Source organism: Cervus elaphus, chromosome X (genome assembly GCF_910594005.1).
Source record: "Cervus elaphus chromosome X, mCerEla1.1, whole genome shotgun sequence".
Taxonomy (NCBI): domain Eukaryota; kingdom Metazoa; phylum Chordata; class Mammalia; order Artiodactyla; family Cervidae; genus Cervus; species Cervus elaphus.
The window spans coordinates 152060845-152083641 of record NC_057848.1 but is presented as its reverse complement, the minus strand read 5'-3'; the positions used below and the strand labels follow the sequence as shown (position 1 = coordinate 152083641).

General features: G+C 40.2%; 1 protein-coding gene and 1 long non-coding RNA gene across 3 annotated transcripts in view; both read right to left on the bottom strand.

Annotated features, from left to right (window-relative positions):
* The window catches only part of ACOT9 (acyl-CoA thioesterase 9), a 30288-nt gene extending 18601 nt beyond the window's left edge, over positions 1-11687 (bottom strand). The window contains exons 1-5 of the mRNA XM_043895462.1: positions 11496-11687; positions 7154-7245; positions 5081-5126; positions 3103-3273; positions 2822-2859 (exon numbers count right to left, since the gene is read on the bottom strand). Of these exons, the coding sequence (XP_043751397.1) occupies positions 2822-2859; positions 3103-3273; positions 5081-5126; positions 7154-7245; positions 11496-11515 (367 nt within the window). The 5' untranslated portion in view covers positions 11516-11687. The remainder of the gene's footprint in view (positions 1-2821; positions 2860-3102; positions 3274-5080; positions 5127-7153; positions 7246-11495) is intronic.
* Positions 11688-20461: 8774 nt separating this feature from the next.
* LOC122689227 overlaps positions 20462-22797 on the bottom strand; it is a 32488-nt gene continuing 30152 nt past the window's right edge. For both annotated transcript variants that reach the window (XR_006339752.1, XR_006339753.1), the window contains exon 4: positions 20462-21030. This is a non-coding gene — a long non-coding RNA (uncharacterized LOC122689227). The remainder of the gene's footprint in view (positions 21031-22797) is intronic.

Sequence of the window (22797 nt, the reverse complement as noted above, 5' to 3'; positions counted from 1 at the left end):
TTTTCATTGTAAGACTCAAGAGCCTTGAATATGTTTAGAAACTGAGGGAAAAGTGAAATTGAGCAAAGGCTTGAGATACGAGGGAGAAAGTGTATGTGACAAAAGGCGGGTTTCTTGAAGAAAGGGATGGAACAGTATCAAATGAACAAGTAAAAGGGACTAGCCATCTACATGAGGTGATGAAGAAAAACAGAACAGTGGTAGGGGAGTTTGTGTATTTAAGCTAAGTGTTAGTCACTCAGTCATGTCCAACTCTTTGTGACCCCCTAGACTGTAGCCCACCAGATTCTTCTGTCCATGGAATTCTCCAGGCAAGAATACTGGAGTGGGTAGCCATTCCCTTCTCCAGGGGATCTTCCCAACCCAGGTATCAAACTGGTGTGTCCTTCACTGGCAGGCATTGCAGGCAGATTCTTCATCGTCTGAGCTACCAGGGAAGTCCATTTATTTAGGGACACCTAAGTAAACCAACCAGTCCATCCTAAAGGAGATCAGTCCTGGGTGTTCACTGGAAGGACTGATACTGAAGCTGAAACTCCAATATTTTGGCCACCTCATGCGAAGAGTTGACTCATTGGAAAAGACCCTGATGCTGGGAGGGATTGGGGGCAGGAGGAGAAGGGGGCAACAGAGGATGAAATGGCTGGATGGCATCACTGACTCGATGGGCAGAGTTTGAGTAAACTCCGGGAGTTTGTGATGGACAGGGAGGCCTGGCGTGCTACGATTCATGGGGTTGCAAAGAGTTGGACACAACTGAGCGACTGAACTGAACTGAAGTAAACCAAAGTCAAGTGAGAGTGTGTGTGAGAGAGAGAGATCTTTTTTTAAGAGCCAGTAAGAAATTTTAGGGCTTCCCAGGTGGTACTAGTGGTAAAGAACTCGCCTACAATGCAGGAGACAGAGGAGACATGGGTTTGATTCCTGGGTCCAGAAGATCCCCTGGAGAAGGAAATGGCAACCCACTCCAGTATTCTTGCCTAGAGAATTCCATGGACAGAGGAGCCTGGTGGGCTACTGTCCACAGTGTCGCATAGAGTCGGACACAACTGAGCGACTAACATTAACTAACTCATGAATTTTTAAGCAAGTTTATTAATTTCAAGAAAACGTAGCTAGGTGTAAGCCCAACAATGGATTTATGTCTCTATTTTAAAGATTAACAGAGTCTTTCTTTAAATGCTTTCCCAACAGTTCAGTCCAAAGGCCCCAAATCGAGTGCAGAAGCCCAAGTGGGGTCAGGAGGACATGCAGTGAGGAAACGAGAGCCATGGCGCACCATGCTACAGCCCGAGCACAGGGAGGAGGGTGACCTGCAGAGGGTGACCTGGTACAGAGCCGCACCCCGGCGAGGTGAGGGGAGCGTCCATGAGGATTTTGAGGCAGCAGTGATATGAAACTGGATACATACCGGGGAACTGATCAAATAAGTAACTATATTCTGGATAATGGAGCCAGCTGGAGAAGGGAATTACAAATGTGAAAAGGGAGAAATAAAGAATGAACCTGTGGCTAGATTAGAATTGGGACTATCGGTATGAATCCAGGGTTCCAACAGACAGACAAACAGAGATATAGGCAGATGGAAAGAAGGAAAGAGATAGATTGGCAGGCAGGTATAAATGTAAATGAACATGTATGTGCATATATTCCCCAGCTCAGATACTAAAAGAGCATTGGAATAGTGATACCCCAGCAACAATGACCACTCTAGCACTCAGATCTTGATTTCTCCACTGAAAAGATCCAGGGCTCCTCAGAGATTTGGCTGATTCCAGGACTGGAGCACAAAAAGTAGAAATGAGCCTAGAAGATCTTGTGCCAAAAAGTGATGAAGTGCTCAGAGAATGATGGGGACACATCCAAGAAAGAAAAAACAAACACAAAAAAACCCACAGAAGTCAGCATGAAGGGACAGAAACAGTCCTGGGACAATCTGAACATCAAAACAGATGACAGAAATACATTCTAATCCATTCAGCAACATAGGAATCCCTGAGTCCCTACTGAGTTTAAAATAATTGATAAAAGTCTGATGAGGAATGGGATTTTCACAAGTCCCAACAAGGTACTTATTAATTAAAAAGGGGAAAACAGTAACTTTACAGCAAAGAAACCTGGCAGACACCACCTTCACCAAGGAATCAAAGATAACATCTCAGGAATAGGACAAATTAGAATTATGCACTATCTGCTAAGATGCAACAGAAACACAGCATCCCTTCTGTGTCACTCCAGTCAAAGATGCATGTCCCAAATCTAATCTTGGGGAAGCATCAAACAAAACCAAATTAAAAGAAATTCCACAAAAGAACTGGCGTATAACCTTCAAGAGTATCAAGGTCATGAAATTCAGGGAAAACCTGACGAACTATCTGTGACACAACAACTAAATGCAACACGTGATTCAGAAGTGGATCCTCCTGCTATAAAGGAACTCTGGCCAAAGTTGAATGGGGTCTGAGGATTAGACTGTCTAAATGTCAGTGTTAATTTCTTGATTTTGAGGGTTATCTTGTAGTGATGAAGGAGAATGTCCTTGTTTGTAGGAAACACATGTGAAAATGTTTGGGGGTGATGTGCATCGTGTCATCAACATACTCTCACATGATTCAGGGAAGAACAACTCCTTGTACTCTGTCACTTTTCAGTAAATTTAACTAAATAATTACGACAATTCAGAATTAGCAGATGCCATTCTTTTCCTGCTCTTTTAGAATATCTTCATCTGTGCAAGTTAAAGAATAAAAAGACCTTTTCCAGCCAGAGGCATCAATGTATTGATGTAAGTCCCTATTCAAAAATATTAAAATATCAGTACCTCCTAGGCTGTCAAGATCCTCAAGAATCCTACCAAACCTGTGAAATAAAGAAAACTGTGATGAAATGAAAATCATGATGATCACCCTGTAAAAAAAATAACACATCATGGGGTGATAATTATCTACTAAAATTTATTATGGTGATGGTTGTACAATTCTCTGAATATATTAAAAAACAGATAATGACACATTTTAAATAAGTGAACAGATCTCAAAATTATAACAAAGAAAGGAAATAAAATAAAAACAAATGGCACAAGCAAAAATAGTGCTGTGTTACCTTACGGTGTTTTGAACAGTCAAATATTTCTCTCGTAATTCAGGCTGACTGCCCAAAGGCAAGAGAACTTCAATGTAACTGTCTTTCATGGTCCTAGGAGGCAGTCCTTTTTGTGACTTAGCCAGGAAACTATGAAGTAGTTTTCTTTCCTCCATTGCTTTCACATGGTCTCTGAGAAGAAAGGATACAAGCTTCATGAAACACAGGAACCTGCTCTCCCACAACTTCAGTGCTATACAGGCCAGTCAGACACCATGAAAGGAGGAAAGGGCAGGTCTGGACCTACCTCATCTCCTTTTCCTTCCCTCCCTTCCCACCTGCCACTTGGTGAAATTAAAAATTTCTTTTATAATTTCTCAGCCTAGTAGATAAGAAAAATACACTTGTAAGTGATACAGATATATCCAAATGAACGATACATTCACCCTCATCAAAAAGTGTATTCAAAGAACAGAATCTTGGAAATCAAACTAAAAATACAGAAATGGACATAATAAAAATATATATATAAATATATATGTAAATGCACTAAAGAACAACATGGCCACTGAACTCCATATTCCCATTTCTCACCTGGACAAGTCTCGTTTTTTCTGTGCCCCAGCTCTCTCTCTCTCTCTGCCTTCAATTTCAGGAAAGAGAGACAGAGGAGGAAAAATGGAGTATATCCAAAAGAGGTTTGGAAGGCAGACCAAAAGGTAAAGAGGAAGATAATATGAAAAGAAGACAGAAAGGGAAGAAAAAGAAGAGACGATTAAGGTGGAAGAGAAGAGACACACAAGGGGATAGGGAACTAAAATGTTCACAGTATCACTCATTAAGCTGTCTTTCTAAGCTTACTTATGAAGTATAACTGCCAGAGAGGTGGAGCCTACAAATGGAACCAGGTAAGTCCAGAATATGGAACATTCAACAAGACAAATGGCTTGGCCTCTTTAAAGTTAAACTCATAGGGATAAAAAAGGAGGCAAGGGGGCAAGGGTAATTATTATTCTACATTAGGGGAGACAAGAGCGTCATAAGCATACAATCGTTTAATGGATCTTGATTTTTATTAAAAGTTATAAAAAATACGTGGGGAACAATGGAGGAATGCTGAATATGGATGAATAATATACTATTAGGGAATTACTGTCAATTTCACCACATGAGAGAACATCTTACTTACTGGAGATTTACAACTGCTTATTTTGTTACACAGGAAAGCATATTTATTTATTAGAGATGTACTGGAACATGAAGTGTCGTGAACCTATATATCCAGTATATGTAAATTGGCAAATTTGGAAAAATGTTCCTAAGTTCCCAATTCAGATGGTGGGAACAAAAGGTATTCATTTTTCCCACATTTCAGTAAATTGAAATTTTTCATACAGTGAGATAAAAAGAAGTCATTAGGTAATTTTTATACCAACAATAGATTATTATTACTGTGCTTTCTCTTTATCTCATTTTAGCCTCAAAATTCTGTGCACCAAGAGGGATACTACCCTATTTTACAACAAGGAAATACTGAGAGATAAAGATTGTATGGGAGATCTGGTTAATTGTGAACTCATAAGAAGCAATAAAGGAGTCATGCTTCATTAAACAGATGAACCAGGAAACTTGGGGTCAAGTTCCAAACCCCAGTACTCAATCGTTCAATGTCTGAGTTTCAGTCTCATCATACGCAAAAAGGAACAGAAACATATGTCATAAGCATGTTCTAAGTTTCACTGACAATCAGTGAGGTAATATACCTGAATGCACTTTGAAAAATGTAGAGTACATGTAAATTACATGATTTTATGACAACAAAGCATCAACTGATGAGTATTGCTGGAATGTTGATCTTCTCCCCCAAGTGAAAAAACCTCTCAATCCATTTCTTAACAATGGGTTTCCCCCATTCCTACAATGGGAGCATCAACTGAGCCTAAATAAGCCTGGCATACCACTCCATAGATAGAAGAAAGAATGAACACAGAGTGCATACCTCCAGTTTGTGGATGCTCCTACTATCTCCCGCAACTTATCTCGAACTGAAATAAAAACAAAGAGGTCATTCCATGAAACTAAGAATGTGAGAACTGGATTACAGCAATGAGCTCCAGAACTTCAAAAAGTGAGTCATGCATTCAAAATCTTCAAAGAGCCATGAATTTCCATTTAATGCCATAAACAAACAGCTCAGGGAAGGGATCAGGCCTCTGAGTCCCCAGAACTTGAAACAATTACTGTTTCCTTAGTGCTGCTGCTGCTGCTAAGTCACTTCAGTCGTGTCCGACTCTGTGCAACCCTATGGACAGCAGCCCACCAGGCTCCTCTGTCCACAGGATTCTCTAGGCAAGAATACTGGAGTGGGTTGCCATTTCCTTCTCCTTCCTTAGTGCAGAAAAGAATATCCTGTGTCAATCACTGGGACTTATTGGGCTGGCCAAAAAGATCGGGTTTTCCATAAGATGCAACGGAAAAACCCAAACTTTTTTCCTTATAAATAAGCAGAAAAGGGTAACTCTGATTATTCATGAGATGAGGCCATGTATCAGCGTCAGTAGGAGTCCCTTTATGATGAAGACATTATGAACAGAATCCCAGCCTATCTTCTTATAGGCAGTGGGACTAATATCAAAATTTGAGTCTCACTCTAATTGATTTCTCATACATTTATTTACATTACCCTAAATGTTAGAAAATTTGAGGCAAGGAAAATGAAGCAAAAAAGGAAAGGCAAAGAAAGCAATTTAAGTTTAGTTGATGCCCATTGCCCCAAACTGCAAGAATTACTGCAAAAAAAATTTAAGCACTTAAAAAAAGAGCTGATACCAATTACCACACACACACCGTGATTCACATGTATAGGTGAACATGCTATATGGATAAAGGGGAAATAGATTAAACAGTAGTTAGTCAACATTAAAAAATAAATCTATAGGATTTTAAATAATGTTTTGAGTTAATGCATTGTTATCTAGCATTTTAAAATATACATTCTTGTTATAGAAAATTACATACAGCAATCCTTGTTCCTTCAAAAACTAAGCGATCAAAACCAAATATGCTTAGACGAACATGCATTTTACTTTTCATGAAAAAGTGGTTGATTTTTCTATCAAACAACTGTCATAGCAAATTCCTTGGTGATCCAGTGGTTAGAACTTTGTACTTTCATTGCTGGGGCCTGAGTTCAACCTCTGATCAGGGACTAAGATCCTGCAAGCCACACAGTGTGGCCAAAAAAACCCAACTGTTATATACCATAAATTAGGTCCAAACTCTAATTACAATAAAACCATAGAGTACTGTGCCAAAAATATCCATCAGTAAATTAGTCTTATTTCTGACTTTTTTTTCCTCTCAAGTCCTTTAAATAAAAGAATGGACAGAAAGTATCCCAAATAGTACACAGATTACTGATGCTCAGTGATAAAAACTATTATTATTAGTTTATAATGAGTTTAAAAAGAGAGGCAGGTGCTGAGGGCCAAGAAAACAAAGTAAATTTTAAATATATATATATGTGTGTGTATATATATACATATATATATACACACAAAATTTTAAATATACATAAAATATACATATATATATTTGGATCCTTTAAAGAAGCCATAATTTTCATTATAATGAATATTCCTACAATGACACAGATATCCATAGTTTCCATATCGTATTAGTAACTGAAAAAACTTCGATTAACCATAGATTAATAGGATATCTCTAACAAAACTACAGGCTAGGAGTCTTTAGTTGGTACAACTGAAGGGCCTATCTCCTGCTCATGAATTACATCTTTTTTTCCATGCCTTCCCCTTCAGTACCTACACAGAGGACGTAAAAATCATTTAACTAAAAGCTCAGTCCCTAAGGCTTGCAGGAACCAAAGGTCAAGTTCTGAATGTGATTTCTATCCAAAGCTATCTTGGTCATTTTATAAATGATAAGCTTATGAAAAAGCAACCTTTACTGTGCCTCATTTGCCCTAACTGTCTATCTACATGCCTCTCAAATAAAACAGGGGTTTTTTTTTTTCCCTATATGGGCCTAAAGGGTAAGTACACATGCTTGCCTTCACTGATGTGGAAGACATTCTCCAGGTTCTGAGGTTCTTGAGTCAGTCCTCTGCTGGGAGCAAGCAGCCCCTTGCTCAGGGTACAAAGCCTATAAAACAAGAAGAAACACACTTAGAGAAGGTTCCATGGCTTCTTTACTCACAATCCCAAAGATCTGTGCCTCCTCAGGAGCACTTTGCCATTGCACACTCTTAGTAAATACTGTCTTTACAGTGTCTGCACTTGTTTCTCAAGTGTATGTATATTTGCTTATGAGGCTACACCATAAACCATCTCTCCAATAAGAGTAAATTAGGTTAACAATCTACAAAATAAATAAATAAAAGATATCGACCAGGTTTCAGGGTTCTAACTTATTAGCTTCAGGAGCCCAGAATCTATTTGGTAAACAGCTGAGTAAACAAAGAATATTTATTTGGTTATTGTCATACCATACTTCCTCAATAAATAAACTAAACCCAATTAAAAGTCAATCAACTTTGAAAACAGAATTAACCCTTTCCAGGGTTACTCAAAGAGAGTACTTATTGTACTTAGGCAGAAATTTCCTAAAATCCAAGGTATTCACCCAAATATGGTTAACCTGTTCCCCCAAAACAAGCTGTTTAACTTGATTTTGGCTAGTACATAAGTTTTGACTCCTAACCACACACTCTGCTATCAGGGATAACACACATATAGTATCAGGGACTGACAGACTGATCTGTTGAGAGCCCAGTGGACTAAGGCAAGGCATTGAAAATGTCAAAACCCCAGATATTGTTATTCATTCCAGCTCAAGTGACTAGTAAATTCTTACTACCTAACGCCAGGTTCAGTAATAACTAACTTATTTTCTTTAGAGTCCAAATCTACTATAGATTTCTCTTCTGAATTACAGCATTCACAAAGGGTCTCTAACTAAAAATATCTGGTAAAATCTCCATGTAGTTTTCAGCCATGTGCTACTAGAACAAATCCTGGTCCTTTCACCAAGTCAACTACTCTAACTGCAAAGAATACAGAAAGGAGCACATGCTCAGTGGCTAAACTAACTCCTTAGCCAGCCAGACATCACACTGTCTCTGATATGCTCCCCGCTCATCCACTAAGACCAGAATGCTTCCTAAAGGGTTCAGCTTTTGGTTTTGTGTTTATTCTCCAATCACACAGCTAACAAGACTCTATCTTACACAGTTTTGGTTTATCTTTTCCCAATAAATTTTCCATTTCTGTATTTTTATATGTGGATTAATATCACAATCTTCTTATTCTTGACCTTCTAATTTGCATTTTCTCAGAACATGAGCTGAACTTTTTCACTATTTCACTTTCTGTATTCTCTGTAGGTTCAAACCCCTCACTGAAGGAAATAGAGCATGTGGTCCTTCGTTCTGCCATCTCAGAAACTACTATTCTGCAACTGAATATATTGGGTTTTAAAAAGCACACTGGAAAAAGCTAAAAATCTTCCATTGCCACTATTAGCTGGAAGAGCAAAAAATCATGCCCTCAATACATTAACTGGGAATAATAATAGATGCAGTAGATGATCACAATATAAGAAATGAGATCTGACTCTGAGTGGGTAAATACTTCAAATACTAATCACAAACTAACAGGAGCTATACAACTCATCTCACATATTTGGGTGAATGCACATTTATACAAGCATTCTTTCTTGTTCCTTAAAAAGCAGCATTTTCTGCAGACTGAGGAAAACCATCTCATTCTGCCTGAGTGAAGAGCGGTGTAGTACACGAGGTTAAGAGCCTGACCATGCTGCTTGTTAGCTGAGTGACCTTGAGCAAGTTACCTAACCTCTCTGAGCTTCAGTCTCCTCATATGTAAAACAGAGAAGTTAACACACATTAACCTGTGAGGGACATGCCTAGTACACTGACAAGTCCTCAAAAAATATGAGCTATTCCAGAAAGGCATGCTTCTTCAAAGTCTCCCCTAAAAGTCAAAAATGACCAGAAGTTTGGGAATAAGCCAGGCACTATAATGGACCATCTCTGAATAGAGTATCAAATGGAGATAGTAAAGAAAGGAGTTGATAAATACAGAGAAACACTTGGGTCAAATTATTTGGAAAACTGTGGTTCTGCAGCCCTGCTCTTTGCACACTGCCATAAAAAATGTGGAAATACATCCCTGTAGCACAATGAAAGCCTAATGTCAATGCTCTTTTAAAAAATCATTGATTATACTAATCACATAACCATATAACAAATTTCTATTCTGTGAATATTCAGTGTATTGTAACTTTTCACTACAATTTCATGTTGTCCCTACTGATAATCTGATGAAACCTGTGGCCCCTCATGCCTAGTAGCTGGGGTGGGGGGATATATTTTATTGATACACACAATGGTATATATTATTTCAGATGGTTCACAGACCACTCCCTTTTGACACCCCCATGGGTCCCTAGACTTAAAATATTGTGATTCAGATCAACCTCCTGGAAAAACTAAGGCCCAAAGGAATTAGATGACTTTTCCCCTGCCAGTCAACTAGCACACTGAATAGAGCCAAGTTCTTCTGATCCCTCCTCAGCCCCAACACACACCACACATGTAGGGAAGCTGCTCTTTTCATAACCCTAGGCTACTTCTCTATCTACCAGACACTGAGAAGGCGGGGATGGGGGGTGGGGGTAGTGGAATGCTTCAACCACTGCCTAACATCTCAGTACCTCAGTTACTGGTTTACTCCCCAGTAAGCCCTCTGGAGTCTTAACTACAGCAAAACCTCTAGGCCTTTAGCAGAAACTGTCAAGAGGCCTCTAGGAGAGTCAGGCCCTAGGACTCCGTTATTGAACCTTCCCAATGAAAGGAAACTAAGGAACCCAACCTCTCCATGGCTACCGAAGGGAGTCACCAAAGTCACATGCAGGTGTGAATAGAAGTCTTAACTGTTCTGGGTTCCAAGCTTAGGATGGGTGTCTGGGAAGAGTTTTCAGTACACAACCAGGCAATGACACTCACAGGCCCTCCATTTAGGAAAAATGCCTCAGTTTAGAGACTAAACAAATACAGGTGACTCTTCCACCAGTAAGGGGAAAAAAAGAAACTACAAAAACCGCCCACCAGTCAAATAACCTAAACATGCCAGACAGTCTGTACTCATTTATGTACTCTCACTAGACAGTAACAGAGTACCTGCTTGAGGTTCTACAAGAATCAGAAGAAAGGAATGGCAGCTATACAAGGAGCTCACAGCAAAAAAGGAGGACTTCTGAATGGAGGAGAGGAGAGATCAAGGCAGGCTTTCTGGGAGAAGGCACATGGACAAAACCCTGGCGATTGTACAAGGCCTGTCACATCATGTCAATACAAGCTAAAGGCAACTGTGGTTCTTCTCCTAATGACTTTCAACCTGTCTTCAAGCAGTAAAACAAAGTTAATGAGAAAATGAGAGACAGAGAGATGCAGAGAACCTTTTTCAACTGACAGCAGGGTCCACAGGGACAATGAGAGAGATTCAGGGCCCCCAAGAGAACGGCTGGGGATCTCCGTCACTCGGAACCACTGTGGGCCACACCAGGGAGGGCTGGTACACCTGTAGCAGGATGAATTCAGAAGCTCCAACAAGGGTCGGCCCCCTGGGATGCAACCAAGCAGAAAGACCTCAGAAATAGCTGGAGTGCTCCGGTGTGGCGGGTTGGGACAGAGCCAGACATGCCCTGGAGTCTAAAGTCTTAAACCATCACTGGACAAGCTGGGATGATGACTTACACAAAAAGGCATCCTCCTTGTCCAAGTGGCCCAATCAAAGCCACTCCCCCACCTGGCCTTATGGGTCTTGCTGCTCTGTAAAGGTTAAGTTCAATCAGCACCAGGAGACCTAGTCACACAGTTCTGAGGTCCTGAGAGGCTGGAAGGTACCCTGCAATCTCTACCCACATTACAACACACTCAAGTCAGAGTCCAAGTCTGTCAAGCACTTAACCTTAAACATGCTCGGCAAAGAAGCGTAGAGGGCGGTAAAAGTAATGTGCACTTCTAAATTCGAGCCTTCCGACAAGAGGCTAACTCCACACTACACCCCGGAAGAGTTAAGAGAAAGGAATGTCAGGGAACGCCCAACTTCCTCCCTTCAAGTGTCGCTTCACTTTTATCATCAAACTCCGGCCAGGAGACGCGCAGGTGCGGGGTGCGGTGCCCCGCCCGAGGCCGGCGGGGTCACGGTACGTTAGTGCCCTTCCCTACCCAACCCTATTGTCTGCCCATAAGCCCCCGGCATTAGTTCCGCCTGCTGCGGCCCGCTCCTTCCGCCCGGGCCCGCTAGCACCGCCGAGGGAGGGAGGGGGCGCCCCTGGGTCCGCGCCCCGTCAGGCGCCCGGCTACCTACCGCAGCGCCGCTCGCCTCATCACGCTTGGCCGCCGCTGTACGCGTGACCACAGAGCCGGGCCCCACACACCGGTCGGTGGAGAGAAGTTGAAGCAATGGAAAGCGCGAAGACGAAGAGAGCGCTCCGGCGCCGGACGGGCCCTCACCCGGACCACACCCTTGTACCACGGCCGCGGAATGGGGCTGGGGGCGGGGCTACGCAGTCCGGGAGCGGAGTCTCGCTGTCCAAGGGCGGGGCCTCGTTGCCCGGGGGCGGGGCCACGCTGCGCCTGCAGCCCCACTCATTGGCGAGAAGCTGGAATCCCCCCCAGGTTCCCGCTCAGTCAGCAGCGCCGGGAGTGTTGCTAACTCCGACACTGGCCTATCACATCTACTGTGGATAAAATGCACCCGGCGGCACCGGCGTGTGACGCAGAGGCTAGGTTCAGCCGCGTCCTTGGAGCGTGTCTCCGTTATCCCACTCAGGGCCCCACCCTCTGGAGATGCTGATTTAGTCAGAGGTAGAGTTAGACACGACTTGGCGACTGAACATCATCATCATCATCCCGGTGCAGTATGTCTAAAGGCGACCCAGGTGATGCTGACGTTAGCAAAGGTTGAGAACGCTGCCCTCCGGGGTAAAAAATTGTTCCTTTTCTAATCTCGGTCTGCCCCCTAGCGTTTGACAGTGGGAGATCTTGGCCCGCCCAGAGAGATTCAAGGCCAGAAAGTTAAGACGATGTTACTCTAGGCTGTGATTCTCCAATTCATTCAACAAAATCTTATACAGCTGTTTGCAGTGTGCAGGACGCTGTAGATTCTGAAGATGCAGCAAAAGAGACAATACTCCCTGCCCTTAGGAGGCTTACCTTATAATCATCAAGCAAGTTAGCAAATTGCATCGTTTCAAACGTGATAAAGCGGTCAAAGGACGAAAGAAAAGAAGGAAATGAGAGGAATCTTTCCAAAATATATGCACGTCTTGCATTGTCCTTGAAGATGGTAATTTCCTATAAGGCAGGGTCGATATTGTATGCTTTTTCTGATACCCCATGCTTACTAAAAATTTGTTAGTTTTAATTAAGCTGGCTTTAAAAAAATCAATTTATGAATTACAGATGGACCATGGTCTTCGGCTTCCTCTTTCCTCTCCACCTAACTTTCCCTGCTTTTATCAGTCCCACATCCAGATGATGGTCAACTCCTGAAATACCACTCTCCTTTGGGCCTGCGGGGATCTCGCCTTTCTTTTTGTTCATATTGTCCATACCTTTCCAGTGATGATTTTGTTTTGCTTTGTGGCAGTTCTACTGAAACAGAGCAGGACCCTATAGGGCCTTACCAGGGACCAATTACCCCCACCCCGACCATGTCCCCTGCCTCTCATTTGTAGAAAAGCTTCTCATAGCTCTGCCCCAAGTTCCATGGAGCTAATTTAATTGGAGAAGTGAGAAAATACAGAAGCAAAGGAAAACAGTCAAGCAAGACAAGATAATTTAGCCATAAAGCAAAGTCAAGGACTTTTAGTTACTCCTCAAGAGCTATTGGGGCTTCCCAGGTGGTACTAGTGATAAAGAGCCCGCCTGCCAATGCAGGAGACGTAAGAGATGCGGGTTCGATCCCTTGGTTGGGAAGATCCCCTGGAGGAGGGCATGGCAACCCACTCCAGTACTCTTGCCTAGAGAATCCCATGGACAGAGGAGCCTGCCGGGCTACTGTCCATGGGGTCACAGAGAGTCAGACACAACTGAAACAACTTAGCATATAGCACAAGAGTAACAGATAAAATCCTGAGCCATATCATTGATTTGTTTTTTGCAGATACTAAAACCCCCACCTGAATGTTGATTACAAGCACTTAGACCCCAGATCAGTTGGAACCAGAAGGCTGATGATGGTTAACTCCCAAAATACCACCGTTACCTCACTGCCAACCAATCAGAAGAATGTCCACACACTGATAAGGCACCTACAATGTCACCTACAATATGGCCTTTAAAGACCACTTTGGGCACCTTGCAATAAACACTATACTTTCCTTCACCACAACCCAATATCAGTAGATTGGCTTTACCAGGAGTAAGGTGAGCAGACTCAGGTTTGGTTTGGTAACAATACTTCTTTGTACTCTACCATACCTAACATGGTGCAATAAATATTTTATTGAATTACACTTTCTTGTTGGTTTTTACTTGAACTTTTGGTTGAGGCAATAGTAGGTTCAAGGAGAAAAATTAAGTGCAAGAGAATTTTTTAGGTTACATAGATGGTATAATGATAGGTAGGCATAGTTTATAATTTTGTGCAATCAAGTCACTTTCCAGCCAGACACATTCTCATCAGCCTGTAATCAGTGTATTGTTGTTTAGTCGTTCAGTTGTGTCTGACTCTTTGCAACCCCATGGACTGCAGCCCACCAGACTTCTCTGTTCTTGAGATTTCCCAGGCAAGAATAATGGAGTGGGTTGCCATTTCCTTCTCTAGGGGATCTTCCTGACCCAGGGATCAAACCCAAGTCTCCTACATTAGCAAATGGACTTTTTAACCACTGAGCCATCGGCGATTCAGTGTATAAATAGTGTCATTTTGGGCTGGAACAGCTAGACCCAGTGACTTGATGCCATGAAGATGCTTTTTCTCCATCACTTATCTTTGCTTTACTCTTTGCACAGACTTTGTTCTTTTTTCCCTATATAATGGCGTCCTCCACATGGTCAAAGCAGCTCCTGAATTTTACATTTTATAATCACAGCCACATCCACATGCTTGGAGACTGACCCCAAAAATCTGTAGCCCAAGTACAAAAAGTCCTGAAAGAGGTGGACCCAGGTGGGAGCAGGGCAAGGTCACATGACTGGCCCATCTGACTCACCAGGAACCTGCTCACCCAGGCCCGTGGACACATCACAGTCTTCTCATATGGCCATCTTCATAAGTAGCCATTCAAATGGGGATATGAAACTCTCCTTAGAAAAGGAGTACAGAGCAATCAACCCCATAGATGTCTCACTGCAGATGTTATTTAAAGAACAAAAAAATCATCTCATCGCTTAGCCCACTTACAAAACCCAGCCAGTCCAGCATTCATCCACATGTCTACAATTCTCTCAATTGGCAGCCTGTGTAAAATTCTTAAAACAGCTCAGCAACCCTGACATCTGTGTGTGTGTGTGGGGGGGGGGGGGGGTTGTACATTTGGTATATGCCATACCAGATTTTGGATAGCAGGGATAGAAGGCAAAGTGGTCACAAAACCAGGCCAGGAAATGGGCAACAGTTGTATAGTGGTGAGAATCACTGAAGTAACAGATGTTCTGCCCCACATTTTTGTTTCCTGTTATTCTCCACCTGGGCTTCCCAAGTAGCGCAGTAGTAAAGAACCCATCTGCCAAGCAGGAGATGCGGGTTTGATCCCTGGGTTGGGAAGATCCCTTGAAGGAGGAAATGACCACCCACTGCAGTATTCTTGCCTGGGAAATCCCATGGACAGAGGAGTCTGGCGGGCTACAGTCCGTGGGGTCACAAAGAGTCACACACAACGGAGCAACTGGACAGCAGCAGCAGCTCCAACAGAAGTAAAAGCCAGGCTAGGCAATTTCAAAACAGTGGTAGTTTTTATCACTTTTCTTACTTTTCCTGAGCTCCACTTTTACTACTGTTCATCAAATCCAAGTGTTGAAAGGTTTATGTCTTCAGCAATGCTCTTTTCCCTCTAACAGTATCCTCTAGCTTAAAAATGGCAAACATGTAAAACATGACATACTATCAGTGACATGGGATCAGAGGGTCTCTTTAGGCTAGGAAATCTTCATTTCAGAGTGTCATCTTCAATAAAGATGTCTTTCAATAAAATAGAACTTAAAAGGTAAAATTTGGCAATGGGCATCTCTCCTACCCATACCTAATCTTCTATCATTTTTCACCTTGTCATGCCCATCCTCCCACCCATTTCACCCACTTTCTCCAACAAAGTCAGTTCTCTTCCATTCATTTCTCCCTCTGCATCCTATTTATCTCCATTCTCTTGCATGCCAACTTTGCATCATTTTTTCACATCACCTCAACTGCTACCATTCCAGCTGGGAAATAGAGACTCCCTTCAGACCCCAAGGCAGTCCATTCAACTAGGCCAGTGGAGGCACCAACCCTGCCATTCCTCAGCCCAAGGAAAATCAACAAGTACCTCCGATACAATTACAGCTGCACCAGAGGCATAATATAGAGGGAACAAAGCTGTAAACATACTGCACTATCTCTGCAAAAGTCCATGCTTCAGAGTGCTGGCAAGCTTTCAAAACTGCCTTTACAATGAGGATTTGTATATTTTAGAGATACTAAAAATCATGCTGTTTGAATTTACACAACATTTTTTTCCAGTATAAATGTGTATCTTGTGCTATTTGGAGATGGGGCCACACAAACACAGGATGGTGCCATTAGTATTAGCTGACTTTATCTTCAGAAACAGTGATGTTATTCTAGCAGTTTATCTTTATGTGTGATCTTTATGGGATTGTTAGCCTGCTTTGGTCTGTTTATGTAAGTAACTCATTAGCACATTGCACAGGTCACCACATGTGGCTTGCGTTTGGCCTCATCTGTGGAGATGCAAAAACCATGCCTGGAGAGAGGAGAGATCCCTATTTTACTCCTAAAAAGGCTCTTCAATGGGGCCATTTCTTCCTTGACTCCAGTTCCTACTATAACCCACAATTACTCACTCCCTGTGTATTGTTCAGGCTCCTCCATCTCCCTCACCCTGTCCCTAGCAGTTCCCATAGAAATTCCCTAAGGAAATACATATATATTTCTGAGGAGGTATAGGTATAGATCAAGACATAGATATAGATACATAGATACTGTCAAATATAGCACATGTAGGGACTTCCCTGGTGGTCCTGTGGCTAAGACTACATGCTCGCGATGCAGGGGGACCAGGTTCCAACCCCAGTCAGGGAACTAGATCCTGCAAGCTGCAATTAAGAGTTCACATGCCACAAGGAAGATTGAAGATCCTGCATGCTGCAACTAAGACCTGGTGCAGCCAAATAAATAAATGTTAAAAAAAAAATAGCACAACTAAAACCACCAAATCGATAAAACAGTATTTAGTAAGACTTTGCAGTGCATATAAAAACAGTTCTCAAACTGGGAGCTTCCAAATTCAAAGACTGATATGAAGCTCATGGGAAAGTGAAAAAGAGAAAGTTATTAACATTTACAATCACTGGTTATTACACTGGGGTTATAGATGGTAGTGACTGCTTAGAAGTGATTATTTCATACCACTTTTAGGAGGATGACTTCAGTTTTGTTACAATGGCCAGAGGCATTTATAAGAAATAACCTAAGTTAAGTTGTGCTTATGTTCATGGAAAAAAGCTAGACTCAGTTTTATTTCCATGGCTTCTATGGTTTTGTCTGCTCAGGGAATCCTCAAGTCTAGTCTCCATTTTGTATTTATGTTTAGCAGTTCCCCCCTTTTTGGTCCTTATCTCAGCAAGTTAAGAGTGTGACCAACTAGTTTAGCACTGCTCTTAGTGACCACTGTTGATGCAGCCAGGCTGAGGCATCACACATTCATTGTTTGCAATAGTTGAGTCATCAGGACAGAGAGTCATGTAGTTGCTGTTACCAACAGCTGCATCATCACAGACCTGGGAAGTCAGATCACTGAGTTCTTCAAGTTGTCTAATCCTGATGGATATCATTTAGTGTATGAGAGGCTGCCAAAGGCATTTAAAACCCATAACAGCCAAGGATTTTTCAAATTCTCCAGGGCAGAGATTCCCAGGAGCTAAGATTTAACCAACTAAATTCAAATGGGTTGTAACCAACTTCAACCTTTAGCTTTCTGAGTCAATCTATCTATCTAAATTTTTTTTACATAGGCACAACATGATGTATTAGCAATCATATATCCTCATGATTACTTAGGACAGGATGAACATGAGGGTATTTTGTATTTTAGCTCAGGAGGTGGTGCTGTAGGTACACTTCCACCTAAGTTAGGCTTCTATATGATGTGAGCAATAAGGCAATTTAATACGAGGCATTTCTATGGAAATAAACGAAAAAGAAGGGTTACTAGTTCAAGCAAATTATAAATTCAGTTTGTTTGGGGATCAGTCAGTTGAGAACATTTCTAGATTTGAATCTGAAGCATCATTAGGGGGTGAAATAAGGACGGCAGTTTCAGTTGGTCGGTTTTCCTGGTTTGCAGACTGTGTTTGATGTCATCAGGTATTCCATTGAACTTTCTTGAGTGGTCCATACAGCAACAAGCATGAAGGCTGTCCTTACGTGATCTGTAGTAATGATTTCCCTGAAGCTTACAAGTAAATAACAAAACCTCAAAGACAATTAACAGGACTAGAATCTGATCATGAACACAACATACTTTTCTATACTTACCTGATAGGAGAGATACTATGATAACCATAGTTTTCTACTGAAATAATTTTTTCCATAGTCATTCCATTTTTTTCAAAGATATTTATAGTGAAACTAATTTCTTTATAAAATAAGTCATCTTGGGACTTCTCTGGCTGTCCAGTGATTAAGATTCCATACTTCTGTGCTTCCAGGGGGAACAGGTTTGATCCCTGGCTGGGGAACTAAGATCCCACATGCTGCATGGTGGGGGGGGAAACTTTAAATAGAGTCATCTCATTAAACTTGGATTGATTATTTACATAAATGTAATTCTATGCAGATTCTCAAATATGATATTTCAGTCAAAGCCTTGGTAATATCCAAGGGGCTTTACTGGCTCCAAACTCAACTTTGTTGTTGTTTAGTTGCTAAGTTGTGTCCAACTCTTTTGAAACCCCATGGACTTCAGCCTGCCAGGCTCCTCTGTCCCTGGAATTTCCCAGGCAAAAATACTAGAGTGGGTTGCCATTTCCTTCTCCAGGGACCTTCCTGACCCAGGGATTGAACCTGCGTCTCCTGTGTGGCAGGCAGATTCTTTACTACTGAGCCACGTTTGGTTCTTTAAAATTGTCTGGTAATAAGGAATTTCAGATTAGGCCTTTAAAGTCTCTTTAGGCTAAGAAGCCAAGATAAGGACTTGTCTAATTACATCCTGCTACAAGAACAAATTCTTATTGGCTTTATATAAAGACAATCAGAAAAATCAGAGGTTTTTTTTAAGTATTTATTTATTGGCTGCATCGAGTCTTAGTTGCAGCATGTGGGATCTTCATTGGGCCAGATTTGCTCTCTCATTGTGGTACACAGGCTCCAGAGTGCCCGGAGTAGCTCTGCAGCATGTGGGATCTTAGTTCCCTGACCAGAGATTGAACCCACATCCCTTGCATTGCAAGGCAGATTCTTTAACCACTAGACCACCAGGGAAGTCCCCAAAATAGGAGTATTTTAATAAGAGTTTCTGAATTGTTGAGGGATTAGGTAAAAAGAAAAAGACAAAAGTGTTTCAATTTTTGTTTACAAAAGCATACTTTATCAAATTGCTGTCATGTTATGAATAGCTTAAAAGAGAGGAGCAAAAAGGGTCTTAAATCTAGAAAACAAAACATTAAACAACCAGCAATATTTCAAATGAAGTCATAAAAATTATAATCATCTTAATCAGTTCATTCAGTCTCCTATTTTTAATTTTTGTTTTGCTTCATCTTAGGTTAGTAGCTTTATGAATCAATCAGTTTTCCAGTAGAGTCTTAGAAATTCCTATCCAGTGCAGTGTTATTATCTTAGAGTTATCAGAAACCTGTATTCTAGAGTACTTGTTAATGTCTTTTCCAAGAATCTCTTTGAAGATGAAGCATTTTTGCTGGTAGCTGATTATAAATACTTTCAGAGAGGAATCAAGAGAAAAACAATAACTATGACTGACAGAAGACTTAAAAACAAGCATGGTTTACGATCTGGTGAGAGGCCACCAAAAAGTGATGCAATTGAGAAGCAAACTATTATTTTATGCATACATTATTATAAAATAATAACTAGAATTTTGACTGATCACATTATACCAGGACATATCAGATTTTTTGGAATTTTATATAATTTCTATAATACATATTAATAATACATACTATGTAAATATAATCTAAGAAGGACAAACATTACTTTTTATTTGACAATGTTTCCTATGGAAGTTAATATCAAGTAAGCCTAAATAAACTGAGATTTCTCTTTCATAAGAAGAAAGAGCAAATCTTCAACATCACTCATTATTAGAGAAATGCAAATCAAAACCACAATGAGGTACCATTACACGCCAGTCAGGATGGCTGCTATCCAAAAGTCTACAAGCAATAAATGCTGGAGAGGGTGTGGAGAAAAGGGAACCCTCTTACACTGTTGGTGGGAATGCAAACTAGTACAGCCGCTATGGAGAACAGTGTGGAGATTCCTTAAAAAACTGGAAATAGAACTGCCATATGACCCAGCAATCCCACTTCTGGGCATACACACTGAGGAAACCAGATCTGAAAGAGACACGTGCACCCCAATGTTCATCGCAGCACTGTTTATAATAGTCAGGACATGGAAGCAACCTAGATGCCCATCAGCAGATGAATGGATAAGGAAGCTGTAGTACATATACACCATGGAATATTACTCAGCCGTTAAAAAGAATTCATTTGAATCAGTTCTAATGAGATGGATGAAACTGGAGCCCCTTATACAGAGTGAAGTAAGCCAGAAAGATAAAGAACATTACAGCATACTAACACATATATATGGAATTTAGAAAGATGGTAACGATAACCCTATATGCAAAACAGAAAAAGAGACACAGAAGTACAGAACAGACTTTTGGACTCTGTGGGAGAAGGTGAGGGTGGGATGTTTCGAAAGAACAGCATGTATATTATCTATGGTGAAACAGATCACCAGCCCAGGTGGGATGCATGAGACAAGTGCTCGGGCCTGGTGCACTGGGAAGACCCAGAGGAATCGGGTGGAGAGGGAGGTGGGAGGGGGGATCAGGATGGGGAATACGTGTAACTCTATGGCTGATTCATATCAATGTATGACAAAACCCCAAAAAAAAAAGAGCATAAAAAAAAAGTCAAAAGATTAGAAATAGTTCATCAAATAGAAGCATAAGTCACTATGAAATAATACTTAGTTATCCATTCACCAAAGTGACAACTGAAAGATTTCAAAGGCAAATATACAAAGTTAAGTAGCTGTAAAAAACAAAAACAAACAAACAAAAAAAAAAACCTTAGCTTTTAAAACTGAAAAGACTCTGTTTTCCTAATTAATCAAAGATCTGACAAAGACAATTTGGAATACAGGAAACATTTCCCATGACAGAGAATCCTTGTTTCCTAGGCGGGTTACATTAAAGGTAAAGAAAAACCTTTTATAATATTTTATTTAAAACAGACCAATAATCTAAGAAATTTTGTGATTTTAACAGAAAGAAAATTAAACTCTAGTTTTTTATTTTAAAAATCTCTGTATAAATCTATTCAATTTAGCCAGCTGTAACCTCACAACATAAAATTTCTTTTCCACAAACCTTTTGCATCTTTCTATATCCATTTAGGTTTTATCTTCTTCTTTTTCCTTTTTTATTCTGAAAAAAAAGTTTATTTTAGACATTACTCTTTCTCCTTAACAAAACTATATCCTATATTCCTCACATACTCCTCAAATAAAAATACATCCCACTATAGATCAACTATACTTCAGTTTTTTTAATTTCAAGTTCAGGCCTCATAATAAAGGTTACTTTGATGCTTCATACTCCTAGAATCAACAAAATCTTCACTATCATATTGATTTCTTCCAATCAATGTGAGAGAGAGCAATGTCAGTTTTCCTTTCTTTGAATCAAAGTAAAAAAATGCATGGGCAGAATAGTTTAACAAATAATGTTCATGTGCTGTTGGCTGTCAAAGAGTTAGAGGGAAAGGAAAAACCAGCCACCAGCTCCTCTTCCCTGCAACACACTAATCCACCAGCTCAGGTAGTTTTGTGTCCTATTCACTTGTGCAGTAACTATTGCTTGTATCCATGCCATGCAAACGCGGTCTATTATTTTCAGGATGTAGGACACACCTCTACATCCTTAGCAAGGAAATGGAAGAGCCAGTCTCATAATGAATGAGCAATTTTGCACTTGGAAGGGACTTATATACTCGAGTTTAGATAATGTGTTTAATTTCCTTATGCCAGATATTCAGGGGTTTTATGGGCAATGGATAGAAGCTGTGTTGACAGAATTAAAGGCTATGTGACTGTGACAAAATTCAGAATATCTCAATTCTACTGTGTTTTGGAATTTGAAGGGAGAAGAAAAGTATATAGAAAAAATATGCAAACACTTACTGAAAACTGTTTGCTCTTTTTTTTTTATTCAAATATTTTATGGAATTGTTTTTATGAGGAAATGGAATAAACCTGTACTGATTTTTTAAATCTGATTTTCTTCCCTTACTTTGTATACAAAGTTGTTTTCCTTCATTCTTCATTGTTTGTTGTAGCTCTAATTTTACATATTGTTTATAAATTTTAACTATGAGTAATCTTTAACTTCCCAGGGAAAATTAGGAAGCAGGCAGTAGTGAGCTATTTATCACATATTTAGCATCTCATAGTAAAATAGCAAATTTATAAAAACATAATTATGTAAATTTGTATTTTTAGAAATATGCTTTTCATAGTACAATTTTAATGTGGTTTTAATGTGACAAAAGACATATTTATTAATAGACTCAAATATCCTTTGTCTCTGTAAAAATTAAGAAAAGGAAATAAATTTAAATTTATGTTCAGTGATCAATGTCTTAGTATACTATCTTATTTGGAAATGAACTAGATATAAATATTAATTATTTAGTTTAGCTTAGTGTAAACTTTTATCTTATTTACATTTATTTAAATTACTTGTTTTTAACAATTATGCTTAGATTAGACATCAAACAGCTAGCCATCATGTTAAGTTATTTTGTAACATAAAGATAGCATGAGCTTATTTGACAAGCAAACATTTAATAATAACAATTCCAAAAATATGCTTGTTTTTATTAAACCAACAAACTTAAACTAGCTTTTTTTCATCAAGGATTTTTCTGATCATGTGAACTTGAAAACAATTGGGTTAGAGTTTCTATTTCTGAAAAGTTTTAGGAATACTTAATTTATATAAGCACTTATTTCTCTTTATGCCAACTAAATAGAATTCTTTTAAAAATATCATATATACATGGGAATTCCCTGGTGGTTCAGTGATTAGAACTTGGCACGTTCACTGCTTGGGGCCCAGGTTCAATCCCTGGTCAGGGAACTAAGATCCCATTAGTCAAGTGGTACCGCCAAAAAAAATCATAAATACATAATA